Source organism: Oncorhynchus nerka, linkage group LG27, assembly GCF_034236695.1.
Source record: "Oncorhynchus nerka isolate Pitt River linkage group LG27, Oner_Uvic_2.0, whole genome shotgun sequence".
NCBI classification, from domain to species: domain Eukaryota; kingdom Metazoa; phylum Chordata; class Actinopteri; order Salmoniformes; family Salmonidae; genus Oncorhynchus; species Oncorhynchus nerka.
In genome coordinates, this window is record NC_088422.1 from 23899360 (window position 1) to 23910730 (window position 11371).

The 11371-nt window shown below is 44.4% G+C and overlaps 1 protein-coding gene across 3 annotated transcripts in view; it reads right to left on the reverse strand.

Annotated features, from left to right (window-relative positions):
• Window positions 1-3941: 3941 nt before the first annotated feature.
• Window positions 3942-11371, reverse strand: part of zgc:152968 (uncharacterized protein LOC564848 homolog) — a 30823-nt gene continuing 23393 nt past the window's right edge. For all 3 annotated transcript variants that reach the window (XM_029637395.2, XM_029637397.2, XM_029637396.2), the window contains exons 2-17: window positions 10818-10918; window positions 8801-10443; window positions 8612-8710; window positions 8247-8514; window positions 7755-7984; window positions 7418-7558; window positions 7178-7292; window positions 6949-7020; window positions 6664-6807; window positions 6044-6157; window positions 5900-5973; window positions 5699-5803; window positions 5425-5540; window positions 5172-5310; window positions 4853-4973; window positions 3942-4458 (exon numbers count right to left, since the gene is read on the reverse strand). In XM_029637395.2, coding sequence (XP_029493255.2) covers window positions 4367-4458; window positions 4853-4973; window positions 5172-5310; window positions 5425-5540; window positions 5699-5803; window positions 5900-5973; window positions 6044-6157; window positions 6664-6807; window positions 6949-7020; window positions 7178-7292; window positions 7418-7558; window positions 7755-7984; window positions 8247-8514; window positions 8612-8710; window positions 8801-10443; window positions 10818-10918 — 3574 coding nt within the window. In that variant the 3' untranslated portion in view covers window positions 3942-4366. The remainder of the gene's footprint in view (window positions 4459-4852; window positions 4974-5171; window positions 5311-5424; window positions 5541-5698; window positions 5804-5899; window positions 5974-6043; window positions 6158-6663; window positions 6808-6948; window positions 7021-7177; window positions 7293-7417; window positions 7559-7754; window positions 7985-8246; window positions 8515-8611; window positions 8711-8800; window positions 10444-10817; window positions 10919-11371) is intronic.

Consider the following 11371-nt stretch of genomic DNA (forward strand, 5'->3'; position numbering starts at 1 on the left):
CCTCACCCATTACAACCAGCATGTCCAGAGATAAAACCTCTCTCATCATCACCCAGTGCCTGGGCTTACCTCCGCCGCACCCGCACCCCACCATACCCCTGTCTGTGCATTATGCCCTGAATATATTCTACCATGCCCAGAAACCTGCTCCTCTTATTCTCTGTCCCCAACGCTCTAGGCGACCAGTTTTGATAGCCCTTAGCCGCACCCTCATACTACTCCTTCTCTGTTCCGCGGGTGATGTGGAGGTAAACCCAGGCCCTGCATGTCCCCAGGCACCCTCATTTGTTGACTTCTGTGATCGAAAAGCCTTGGTTTCATGCATGTCAACATTAGAAGCCTCCTCCCTAAGTTTGTTTTACTCACTGCTTTAGCACACTCTGCTAACCCTGATGTCCTTGCCGTGTCTGAATCCTGGCTCAGGAAGGCCACCAAAAATTCAGAGATTTCCATACCCAATTATAACATCTTCCGTCAAGATAGAACTGCCAAAGGGGAGGAGTCGCAGTCTACTGCAGAGATAGCCTGCAAAGTAATGTCATACTTTCCAGGTCCATACCCAAACAGTTCGAGCTACTAATTCTGAAAATTACTCTCTCCAGAAATAAGTCTCTCACTGTTGCCGCCTGCTACCGACCCCCTCAGCTCCCAGCTGTGCCCTGGACACCATTTGTGAATTGATTGCCCCCATCTAGCTTCTGAGTTTGTTCTGTTAGGTGACCTAAACTGGGATATGCTTAACACCCCGGCAGTCCTACAATCTAAGCTAGATGCCCTCAATCTCACACAAATCATCAAGGAACCCACCAGGTACAACCCTAACTCTGTAAGCAAGGGCACCCTCATAGACGTCATCCTGACCAACTGGCCCTCCAAATACACCTCCGCTGTCTTCAACCAGGATCTCAGCGACCACTGCCTCATTGCCTGTATCCGCTACGGTGCCGCAGTCAAACGACCACCCCTCATCACTGTCAAGCGCTCCCTAAAACACTTCTGTGAGCAGGCCTTTCTAATCGACCTGGCCCGGGTATCCTGGAAGGACATTGACCTCATCCCGTCAGTTGAGGATGCCTGGTCATTCTTTAAGAGTAACTTCCTCACCATATTAGATAAGCATGCTCCGTTCAAAAATGCAGAACTAAGAACAGATACAGCCCTTGGTTCACTCCAGACCTGACTGCCCTCGACCAGCACAAAAACATCCTGTGGCGGACTGCAATAGCATCGAACAGTCCCCGCGATATGCAACTGTTCAGGGAAGTCAGGAACCAATACACGCAGTCAGTCAGGAAAGCTAAGGCCAGCTTCTTCAGGCAGAAGTTTGCATCCTGTAGCTCCAACTCCAAAAAGTTCTGGGACACTGTGAAGTCCATGGAGAACAAGAGCACCTCCTCCCAGCTGCCCACTGCACTGAGGCTAGGGAACACGGTCACCACCGACAAATCCATGATTATCGAAAACTTCAACAAGCATTTCTCAACGGCTGGCCATGCCTTCCGCCTGGCTACTCCTACCTCGGCCAACAGCCCGGCCCCCCGCAGCTCCTCGCCCAAGCCTCTCCAGGTTCTCCTTTACCCAAATCCAGATAGCAGATGTTCTGAAAGAGCTGCAAAACCTGGACCCGTATAAATCAGCTGGGCTTGACAATCTGGACCCTCTATTTCTGAAACTATCCGCCGCCATTGTCGCAACCCCTATTACCAGCCTGTTCAACCTCTCTTTCATATCGTCTGAGATCCCCAAGGATTGAAAGCTGCCGCAGTCATCCCCTCTTCAAAGGGGGAGACACCCTGGACCCAAACTGTTACAGACCTATATCCATTCTGCCCTGCCTATCTAAGGTCTTGAAAGCCAAGTCAACAAACAGGTCACTGACCATCTCGAATCCCACCGTACCTTCTCCGCTATGCAATCTGGTTTCCGAGCCGGTCACGGGTGCACCTCAGCCACACTCAAGGTACTAAACGATATCATAACCGCCATCGATAAAAGACAGTACTGTGCAGCCGTCTTCATCGACCTTGCCAAGGCTTTCGACTCTGTCAATCACCATATTCTTATCGGCAGACTCAGTAGCCTCGGCTTTTCGGATGACTGCCTTGCCTGGTTCACCAATTACTTTGCAGACAGAGTTCAGTGTGTCAAATCGGAGGGCATGTTGTCCGGTCCTCTGGCAGTCTCTATGGGGTGCCACAGGGTTCAATTCTCGGGCCGACTCTTTTCTCTGTGTATATCAATGATGTTGCTCTTGCTGCGGGCGATTCCCTGATCCACCTCTACGCAGACGACACCATTCTATACACTTTCGGCCCGTCATTGGACACTGTGCTATCTAACCTCCAATCGAGCTTCAATGCCATACAACACTCCTTCCGTGGCCTCCAACTGCTCTTAAACGCTAGTAAAACCAAATGCATGCTCTTCAACCGATCGCTGCCTGCACCCGCTTGCCCGACTAGCATCACCACACTGGATGGTTCCGACCTTGAATATGTGGACACCTATAAGTACCTAGGTGTCTGGCTAGACTGCAAACTCTCCTTCCAGACCCATATCAAACATCTCCAATCGAAAATCAAATCAAGAGTCGGCTTTCTATTCCGCAACAAAGCCTCCTTCACTCACGCTGCCAAGCTTACCCTAGTAAAACTGACTATCCTACCGATCCTCGACTTCGGCGATGTCATCTACAAAATGGCTTCCAACACTCTTCTCAGCAAACTGGATGCAGTTTATCACAATGCCATCCGTTTTGTCACTAAAGCACCTTATACTACCCACCACTGCGACTTGTATGCTCTAGTCGGCTGGCCCTCGCTACATATTCGTCGCCAGACCCACTGGCTCCAGGTCATCTACAAGGCCATGCTAGGCAAAGCTCCGCCTTATCTCAGCTCACTGGTCACGATGGCAACACCCATCCGTAGCACGCGCTCCAGCAGGTGTATCTCATTGAGCATCCCCAAAGCCAACACCTCATTCGGCCGCCTTTCGTTCCAGTACTCTGCTGCCTGTGACTGGAACGAATTGCAAAAATCGCTGAAGTTGGAGACTTTTATCTCCCTCCCCAACTTCAAACATCAGCTATCTGAGCAGCTAACCGATCGCTGCAGCTGTACATAATCTATTGGTAAATAGCCCACCCATTTTCACCTACCTCATCCCCACAGTTTTTATTTATTTACTTTTCTGCTCTTTTGCACACAAATATCTCTACCTGTACATGATCATCTGATCATTTATCACTCCAGTGTTAATCTGCAATATTGTAATTATTCGCCTACCTCCTCATGCCTTTTGCACACATTGTATATAGACTCCCCTTTTTTTCTCTACTGTGTTATTGACTTGTTAATTGTTTACTCCATGTGTAACTCTGTGTTGTCTGTTCACTCTGCTATGCTTTATCTTGGCCAGGTCGCAGTTGCAAATGAGAACCTGTTCTCAACTAGCCTACCTGGTTAAATAAAGGTGAAAAAAAAAAAAAAATCATTTGAATGAACATTCTATATTACCATGGAAATTATTGCATCACAATACCAGGCAGCAATTGAGTGTACCAATGAGTTTATCAGTCAAATTGCCAGGGTTAGAGGTTCCTTGCCCGTTCTGTTCATTCAATTTTTTATGGGTTCAGCACCAGGCAATATTATTTCAATATTGTTACTTGACTTTCTTCCTCATCAGGGAGAAGTGATTGCCACCAAACAGAATGTTTTGTCTCATATTGTATGTTCCATTTATTTTAGTTAACGTTTGCGTTCATTGCCTGGTTGTAGAGGAAATGAAAGGCTTTACACAAGTTGGACCTGTTCTTTCAAAAGAATGGCGTTAAATAATTATTGAAATAGTTTATCCTCAGTGACACTGAGGTTTTATGTATCATCACATAACATCTGAAAGTGTTGAGGACTGTAGATAGACTGGGGAAGGGCCTGTTTCTTGCTCACATTGAGTTTATTGGATGTTGGACTTGACTAATCTCCTCAGGTGTCACACACAGCTATGAAAGCATAATGCTGCAATTTCCATCGAACATGATCATAATAACAATAATACCCCACAACAGATTTCTTTACTGTGCTTTTACTTTCAATATATATTATTCTTTCCCAGTGTTGAGTGCATCCCCAAAAAATAATTACATTGGCATAAGAGACTGAGAAGCATAACAATGAACAAAAATGAATTCCATCAAAAAACTAATGTACATAACAAATATAATTTCCCACTCCAAGCCTACCCAGACCATTTGAAGAAATGAGCCAACAACACTTCCCCTTTATACAAATAAGTGACATTTTAACATACATCTCTGTGATTTCATGAATAACGAAGGTGGGCGATGCCAGTTTTATTCAGATCACCATCGTTTAGTTTTGCCATCTTCTTTGACCTTCCACAGCATGAGCTCCATACAGGCAGCAGCATCTTCTGCTGAGTCATGGCCACCCACTGGAAGAGACAGGAACAATGCCATACACACTGTTACTGCAAGACTAATGTAGGCCTGGATATATCTTACATGTATCGGAAAGCCTTGGATCAGGAATGATTCTCACATTAGTGGATACATGTTTTAGGACTGTAGCCTCCTACGCAACACAAAATATTCTCTCAGATTTCTCTTCTCACCTGTAACGTTCCTTTTTATTAGTGTTCTAAGAACATTTTTTTAAATGTAGTGAATGGACAGAATTGGGATTGTGAAATATTTTTCATTAAGAACATTCATGCAACATGTCTCCCTGATTTCACCATGATCAGTTTGACAGTATAAAAAAAACTTTAATGACACACAGTAGATGGACATCCTCCCCACTGCCAGACTTGTTTGTGTTTGACCCACCACTCTCCTGGATGATCCTCCTGAGGTAGTCTGCTGTCAGGTTGTGGAGGGTCATCTTATGAGGCAGGCCCAGGCGGTGGGGGAACGACACAGAGGTGTCCACCACGGTGCCATGGAGCAGCTGAGACAGGCAAGGTGACAAACTTTATGGGCCAGTTTCCCAGACACAGATTAGGCCAAGTCAGAACTAAAAAAAGCATGCTCTAAGAGGATCGTAGTAATGTTGTTTTATTTGATGTATCGAAAAAAAGACTGATATTGACTTTCCATATCAGTGTCCATTCACTAATAAATAGTTAAATAATGCAACACAACTCACCTTCAGTGCACAGAGGTCAGATTCCAAGCCGTAGCCGATCAGTATAGTCTCAGCACTGACAAAGCTCAGTAGAGTCTCCTGAACGTCTCGGATGGACGAGCTTGTTCCTTTCATATCAGCTTCATTGATGCCTGAAAACCTGAGGAAAAGAGAGCAATAATGACTTCCATGCCATCCTTGTCAAAAATACTGGATTAAATAAAAGCAGTCTGTCAAGATTCAATATTAATTATGAAGTGTTATGTGGCCTTACCTGGTGTTGTAGTCAATGACGTCATTATCAGGTTTCACAAAGGTGTCATAGATGACCTGCAAACTGGAGTTGACAACAGTCACTCTGGCCAGCTCCAGACCTTGAGTGGTATAGCACTGAAGAAAAATAAATGTATTAGTCATACAATAAACTTCACCAGATCACTAGTGTGGCAGTGTGGACATTGATATTCAAAACACACTGACCCAACCTTAATTGGCATGTCATGCAAAATGTTGCCTATGAATTCCATAATGTGACTGTTGAATCTCACCATTTCACAGTCGACTGAGAACACACCCGGGCATCCCTTGTCAGAGGCAGGCCTTGGAAGGGTACTGACAAAGCCATCCAGGCTAACTGCATCATGGACATGCAGCTGAGGGGGAGACATATGTGAGCAATACAAAATGTTCCCTGACATCTTTGAAGGGTCTTCAGGAAAATAAGTGTGATGCACCAGTCATCTTCTTACCTTGAAGACTTGGCATCCAGGACACCCAGCCACACCTTCACAGCAGCTGTAGCGTGTTTCCACTCCACCTGGAACTGTACAGTAATAGCAAGTTATTAAATATCTTTATTCAGACATTTAGAACATACCATAACGTCCTCTCACCCTTCTTCTCAACTCCTTTCCCATAGTGGTAGTTGCACTCCTCCTTGCGAGTGTGCTTTCCCACTTGGTTCACAGAGTAAGTGGCCCCACAACGACAGCAAATCCTCTTCAAAGCTTTTCCCCCCAGAAACAAACAAAAACACAAGTTGCCAATTCAGGAGTTAAACAGAGCCCTGAAAGCAAAGACATTATAAAGCTGGAGTATTCAAGAAGAGTGCATGGGGAATGATGAAAAGAACATGAAGAACAGGTCCATGTTGACTACAATACCCAAGGTAGACCAGTCCTAGGGAAATTACTCATACCACAGGCCTAAATTTAAAATATGAACCGTTGAAGCCAGTTCCAATGCTTTCTTTCATTGTTCCCCTCTAATCAGGGACTAATTCAGAACTGGGACAGCAGGTGGGTGCAATTAATTATCAGCAACAGAGAAACAGTACTCTCAGTACCTCCAGGGTTGGATTTGAATACCCCTGGCCTACTGATGTATTTTACATGCTTGCTACAGGCAATACATGCTTATGACCAAATGTCACATTCCAAGAGGTACATTTTTACGTTTGGTCATTACTCAGCAATATAGACCTGAACAATGCAGTGCGTCATACTGTACTCACGATCAGTGATTCCCTTTTTAGAGTCTTCACGGTACAATATGGCACTGCCAGATTTCTCTGGGTGCTGAAGAGGATAGTTATTCTCAGTCAATATCTCCTCTGACAGAATGTGCTCCTTCAAACTGTCATACAATGCAACATCTCCTTCAGCAGAAAATGAATAGGAAAGCTAAATGAGTCATGGAAGTGTCAGAAAGGCAGTCAGGATTTTGATATGACACATAGCATAACTTAGAATAAAATCTTATCCTTTAATGAAAATGTGTGTTGAGGAATGCATGATACCATTTCCCCAAAGTGCTTTTTCATTGAGTGGAATATTTCCTTTGGACAACTGGACATTAGTTTCATTTCCAGCTGAAAATGAACAGACAACAATTCAACTTGAGTTGTGAAGCCCCAAATGTCCTTTGTTTACAGCTGTCCCACCACAACATATTTAACAATATAATACTATTGCAAGTAATCAAAAAGCAATTTAGAATATATTCACTCAGTTGCTGTAGATTCCCACCTTTGACAGAGACGGAGCTCTGGTTCTTCAGCCTCTTCAGTGCATTCACTGCAACACTCAGATACTTGAGTTTGTTGATGCTGCGATCATACACAGTCTTCTCCTCAGCAAGAGCCTAAAGTATAAATCACACTGTCACAGCTTCCAACATAAAACAATAGGTCATGGCAACGACATGTATGACAATTCCCATTTGATATAATCATGGCTAATAGAAATGTTGACTGCCCTGGGTCAAACCTTTTCAAAAGCATCTTGTACAGTGACGGACGTTTTGAGGAATTCCTCTACAAACAGGTTTACATAGCGCTGCCGTACGTCATGTGGGACTTTGGCGCCGACCTCAGGACGCATCTTGGCTTTACGTTTGGTAGGAATGGGCTGGGAGGACAAAAGCAAAGTCATGATTTTTTACTTGAGAAACAAAACAAAATGACCTTGCCATGCACAGTTTTTTAGAAAAGATATGAATGCAAGCACTAATGAAAATAATCTGCTCAGTAATGTGCTACTGTGTCAATACAAAGAAACCCACTAAAGCCATTTCATTCCACCTCTACATTATGTTGGTACTCACCTTAGCAGGGATATAGGCAGTAGGCTGAGGTTGTACAGGAACAGGTGTAACTGGAGTATGGACCGGGGTATGGACCGGGGTATGGACCGGGGTATGGACCGGGGTATGGACCGGGGTGACTGGAGAATTAGCTGGAGTGATGGGCAGAGTGTAGCTTCCCTCTGGGAGGATGAAGTGCAGGTTGTTGCCCACCTGGATGGCTGTTCCCACAGGTATGACGTTCACACAGGCTAGCAGGGAAAATATAGAACCAATAACTTAGTATCATGTACAGATGGAAATAAGATGCATATAATATAGATGAAATCTTCTGATGCATAAGACAAAAAAATATGTACAATAGGATATACATGCCAACTGACTGGAGGAGTGCATTTTCACCTCAACATCACCCTGTTGTACTTTATAATTTACAATGTCAAATTGCAGTGGTTGGTACATTCCTCACACAAACAAAAGTATAATTAACATGTTAAAGTTATGGACTCTTACAGTTTTGCATAGTAGTTTGGTGAGTTGGCTGGTGAATGAGGTATTGAACTGGATGGTGGGTGGCCTGATGACTGGCCTGATGAGCAGGAGAAGGCAGCATCACCATTTTTCTCTGTGAGTTGGAGATGAACGCCTGGCCTCCTTTCAGAGCAGCGGACAAAACAGAGGCCCTCTGCTGCAGCTGCTGGATCTTAGAAGGGTTGGACAACTGGGGGGCTCCTCCACGGAAAGGAACGATCACCTGGGCTTTGCTTTTGCCCACCGGTGGCTGAAGGACAGGAAGGCAGTCAATTACAATAAGTAAAATTTCATGACTCACAGTTAAAGTCATTCATATGCTTGAGTTGTAGCCTTCAATAGTGTACCTCAGTATATCTGGACACATGGGCCACCCTCTTCCTGGGTCCTGGCAACGGTTTGGGTTTCACTGCTAACCCTGGTGTCTCCACATCCACAGCTCCTACCTAAAACACACAATGACAACATTTTCCTATCTCCCCATCTCCATTGAACTGTACAATTAGCCCACCCAATGTCTGTTTGCATGCACTTACAGGTGTACAAGCCTGGTCTGTCGAACCCTCTTCACCCTTGTTGGCTTCCTCCATGAAGATACGATAGCATTCCTCCATTGTGTCACTATCAGATAACTCTGAATACTCGAGCTCCTCAGAATTTGAATCAATAACAATGTGTTCATTCATTGCTTCCACAGTAGGCTGCTCTAAATGAGCAGATTGTAATTCTACTCCATTAGCCCCTGACGCAGTTGGCCCATATAACAGCTGGCATTGGGTGAAACCCACAGTAGTGGCCGCTTGCTCTACAAAGTTTGCTCCCGGAACTGGACTAGGCAGGGAGAAATCAAGCCCTGGCGTTTGGCTGGGTATTTTCTGCAGACATGGCACTGATGATACACTTTGTACAGGTGACCAGTAACTCTGAGCAGAGCTCTGTGTTACTGGCTGCTCACTTCTCTGGGTCTCAATGGGGAGTTTATGGGGGGAGGAGACAGAGGGAGGGACTAAAACATTATGAGGTAGTGAAGATATATGTCCATATGAGACTTCATTGGGTTGAAGATGGTTACTGTTCTCAACACAGTTGTAGGCAAGCTCACGTTCAAGCAATCCAGGCTCTGCCATCAGTATGTTGACATCAGTCTTAACTGGCTCATTATGGTGGCGTGTCTGTAAGGATGATAGACTCATTTTGAGAGTCACAGGTTCTGGGACACAGTTGCTTTCCACAGTGACTTCAGCCTCTTGGTAACAAACTATTCTCTCACTTTCACTCCTCAGGTTTTCCAAGCATTTGGACAAGTCATCGAATACACTCTCAGCACTGGGTTCACCATCATTTCCCCGACTAGCGGAAACACTAGATAGGCCATAAGTGTTGAGGTTATCATCTTTCACAATCTCAGACACTGCAGGTGGGGATAGGACTTCGACTACTTCAGGACAAGGAGTGGACACAGGAAGTGGAATACTAAGTGGAGCATGAGCCACAGTAGGAACAAAAACAGGGTGGACTTCCTCTTTGATTTCCTGTGATTGGTTTGTGTTGATCTTACAGGGCTTCTGAGCCCGACACTTCTTTCTATCGCTCTCCAGAGGTGGAATATCAATGATGAGGACCCCTTCTTCTTCTTCTTCAGAGTCATCAACTAGCTTGTTACTACTAGCTGGTGAGGCAGTGAACTCTTGAGAAGGTGGCTTAGTTTGGTCCTCCTTACAAACATTCTCTCTAGTCCTCTTCACACCTTGCCCACTTCTCACTTTCTGCTCATTACCTGGTTTGTACTCAGAATAACCACTAGATCGAAAAGAAGCTGAGAAGTTGGACAAGGGGTCGTATTCCAAATCAGTCCTGGGTTTGGAGTTGTCAACCACATACTTCCTCCGGGCAGGAGAATAGACTGTAGTTGACTGCCTGTGTTTAGACTTTACACTATTTCCATTCAGATCTTTACCTGGTGTTTCAGATTTGGCAATCAAGACTTTCTTGGACCCTGTTCTTTCACTGTCCACCTGCACAGTTTGGTAACGAGATAATCTCCTTTGCTCCTTCTCAACCTCATTCTTAACAGTCTCAATTTCTTTGTTGATCCTCTCCAACTCCAAAAGGCAAGGGTCTTTGGCTTCATTGACCTGTGGGACTCCATTAATGGAAGTTGAATGAGTTTTCCAAACACCTGTTCATAGAGAAAAAGTAAATAGAAAACTGATGTCATTAAGAAGATCAAACGAGGTAAATTACTACACACATGCCATACTATTTTTCCAAAGTGATTTAAAAAAAATAATAATTAAATGCAGCCACCTCGCATAATTCCTTACAACATGGTCTGGGCAGGTTGATGCGCTGCAATTAGGCTATAGGCAGACTTGAAAATAAGTAATCCGGTTTCAAATTGATGGGCTACTGCCCATTTCCACTTGCGGATGTAATGTGGCAATTAACAAGTATGCCTTTTTGGAAAACTATGGCAAAACTAAAAGGCAAGCTGAAGAAAAAAAATACTTCGGGGAATTTGTATTAAATGAATTACAATAAAACCAGACTGACCTGCTGCTGTTACCGGTGACCCATACAGGGTGTTGTCAAACATTCCTCGCTCGTCTTTGTCATGCTTGTACAGACAGTGGGGCCGCTTACAGTGGTCACGTCTGAAAAATGGACAGTCTATTTCAGCGAAGAACCCAATGGAAGACAACATCGACTACTTATAATTTATCTGTACTCCGGCTATATTTAATAACATTTATTCACGCGTGGTCGCTTTCCATCAATTGTCCACTCACAACACTATGCACCTGTCATGACGTCAGTGCTACGTGAGTTTTATAGCATCAGTCGTGGCGCGGGACATTCTGTCAAAAAAAATTATAGTGGACTGCCATGCGCAATCATTTAAATTAATGATGATGATCATGTGAAATAAGTTCGCTTTGGTAAAGAGTCAAGCTAGCACATTTGAAATTAATTGACAGGGAATCCACCTGTAATTGATAAAGCTTTCCCGAGGCCTAAAATACAAATATGCCTAGTGGCTGGTGCCACCAAGTGGCTGTGCCTGTCTGCTACTCTGGAAGTACTTCAGAACTGTAGGTGGTGCAAAT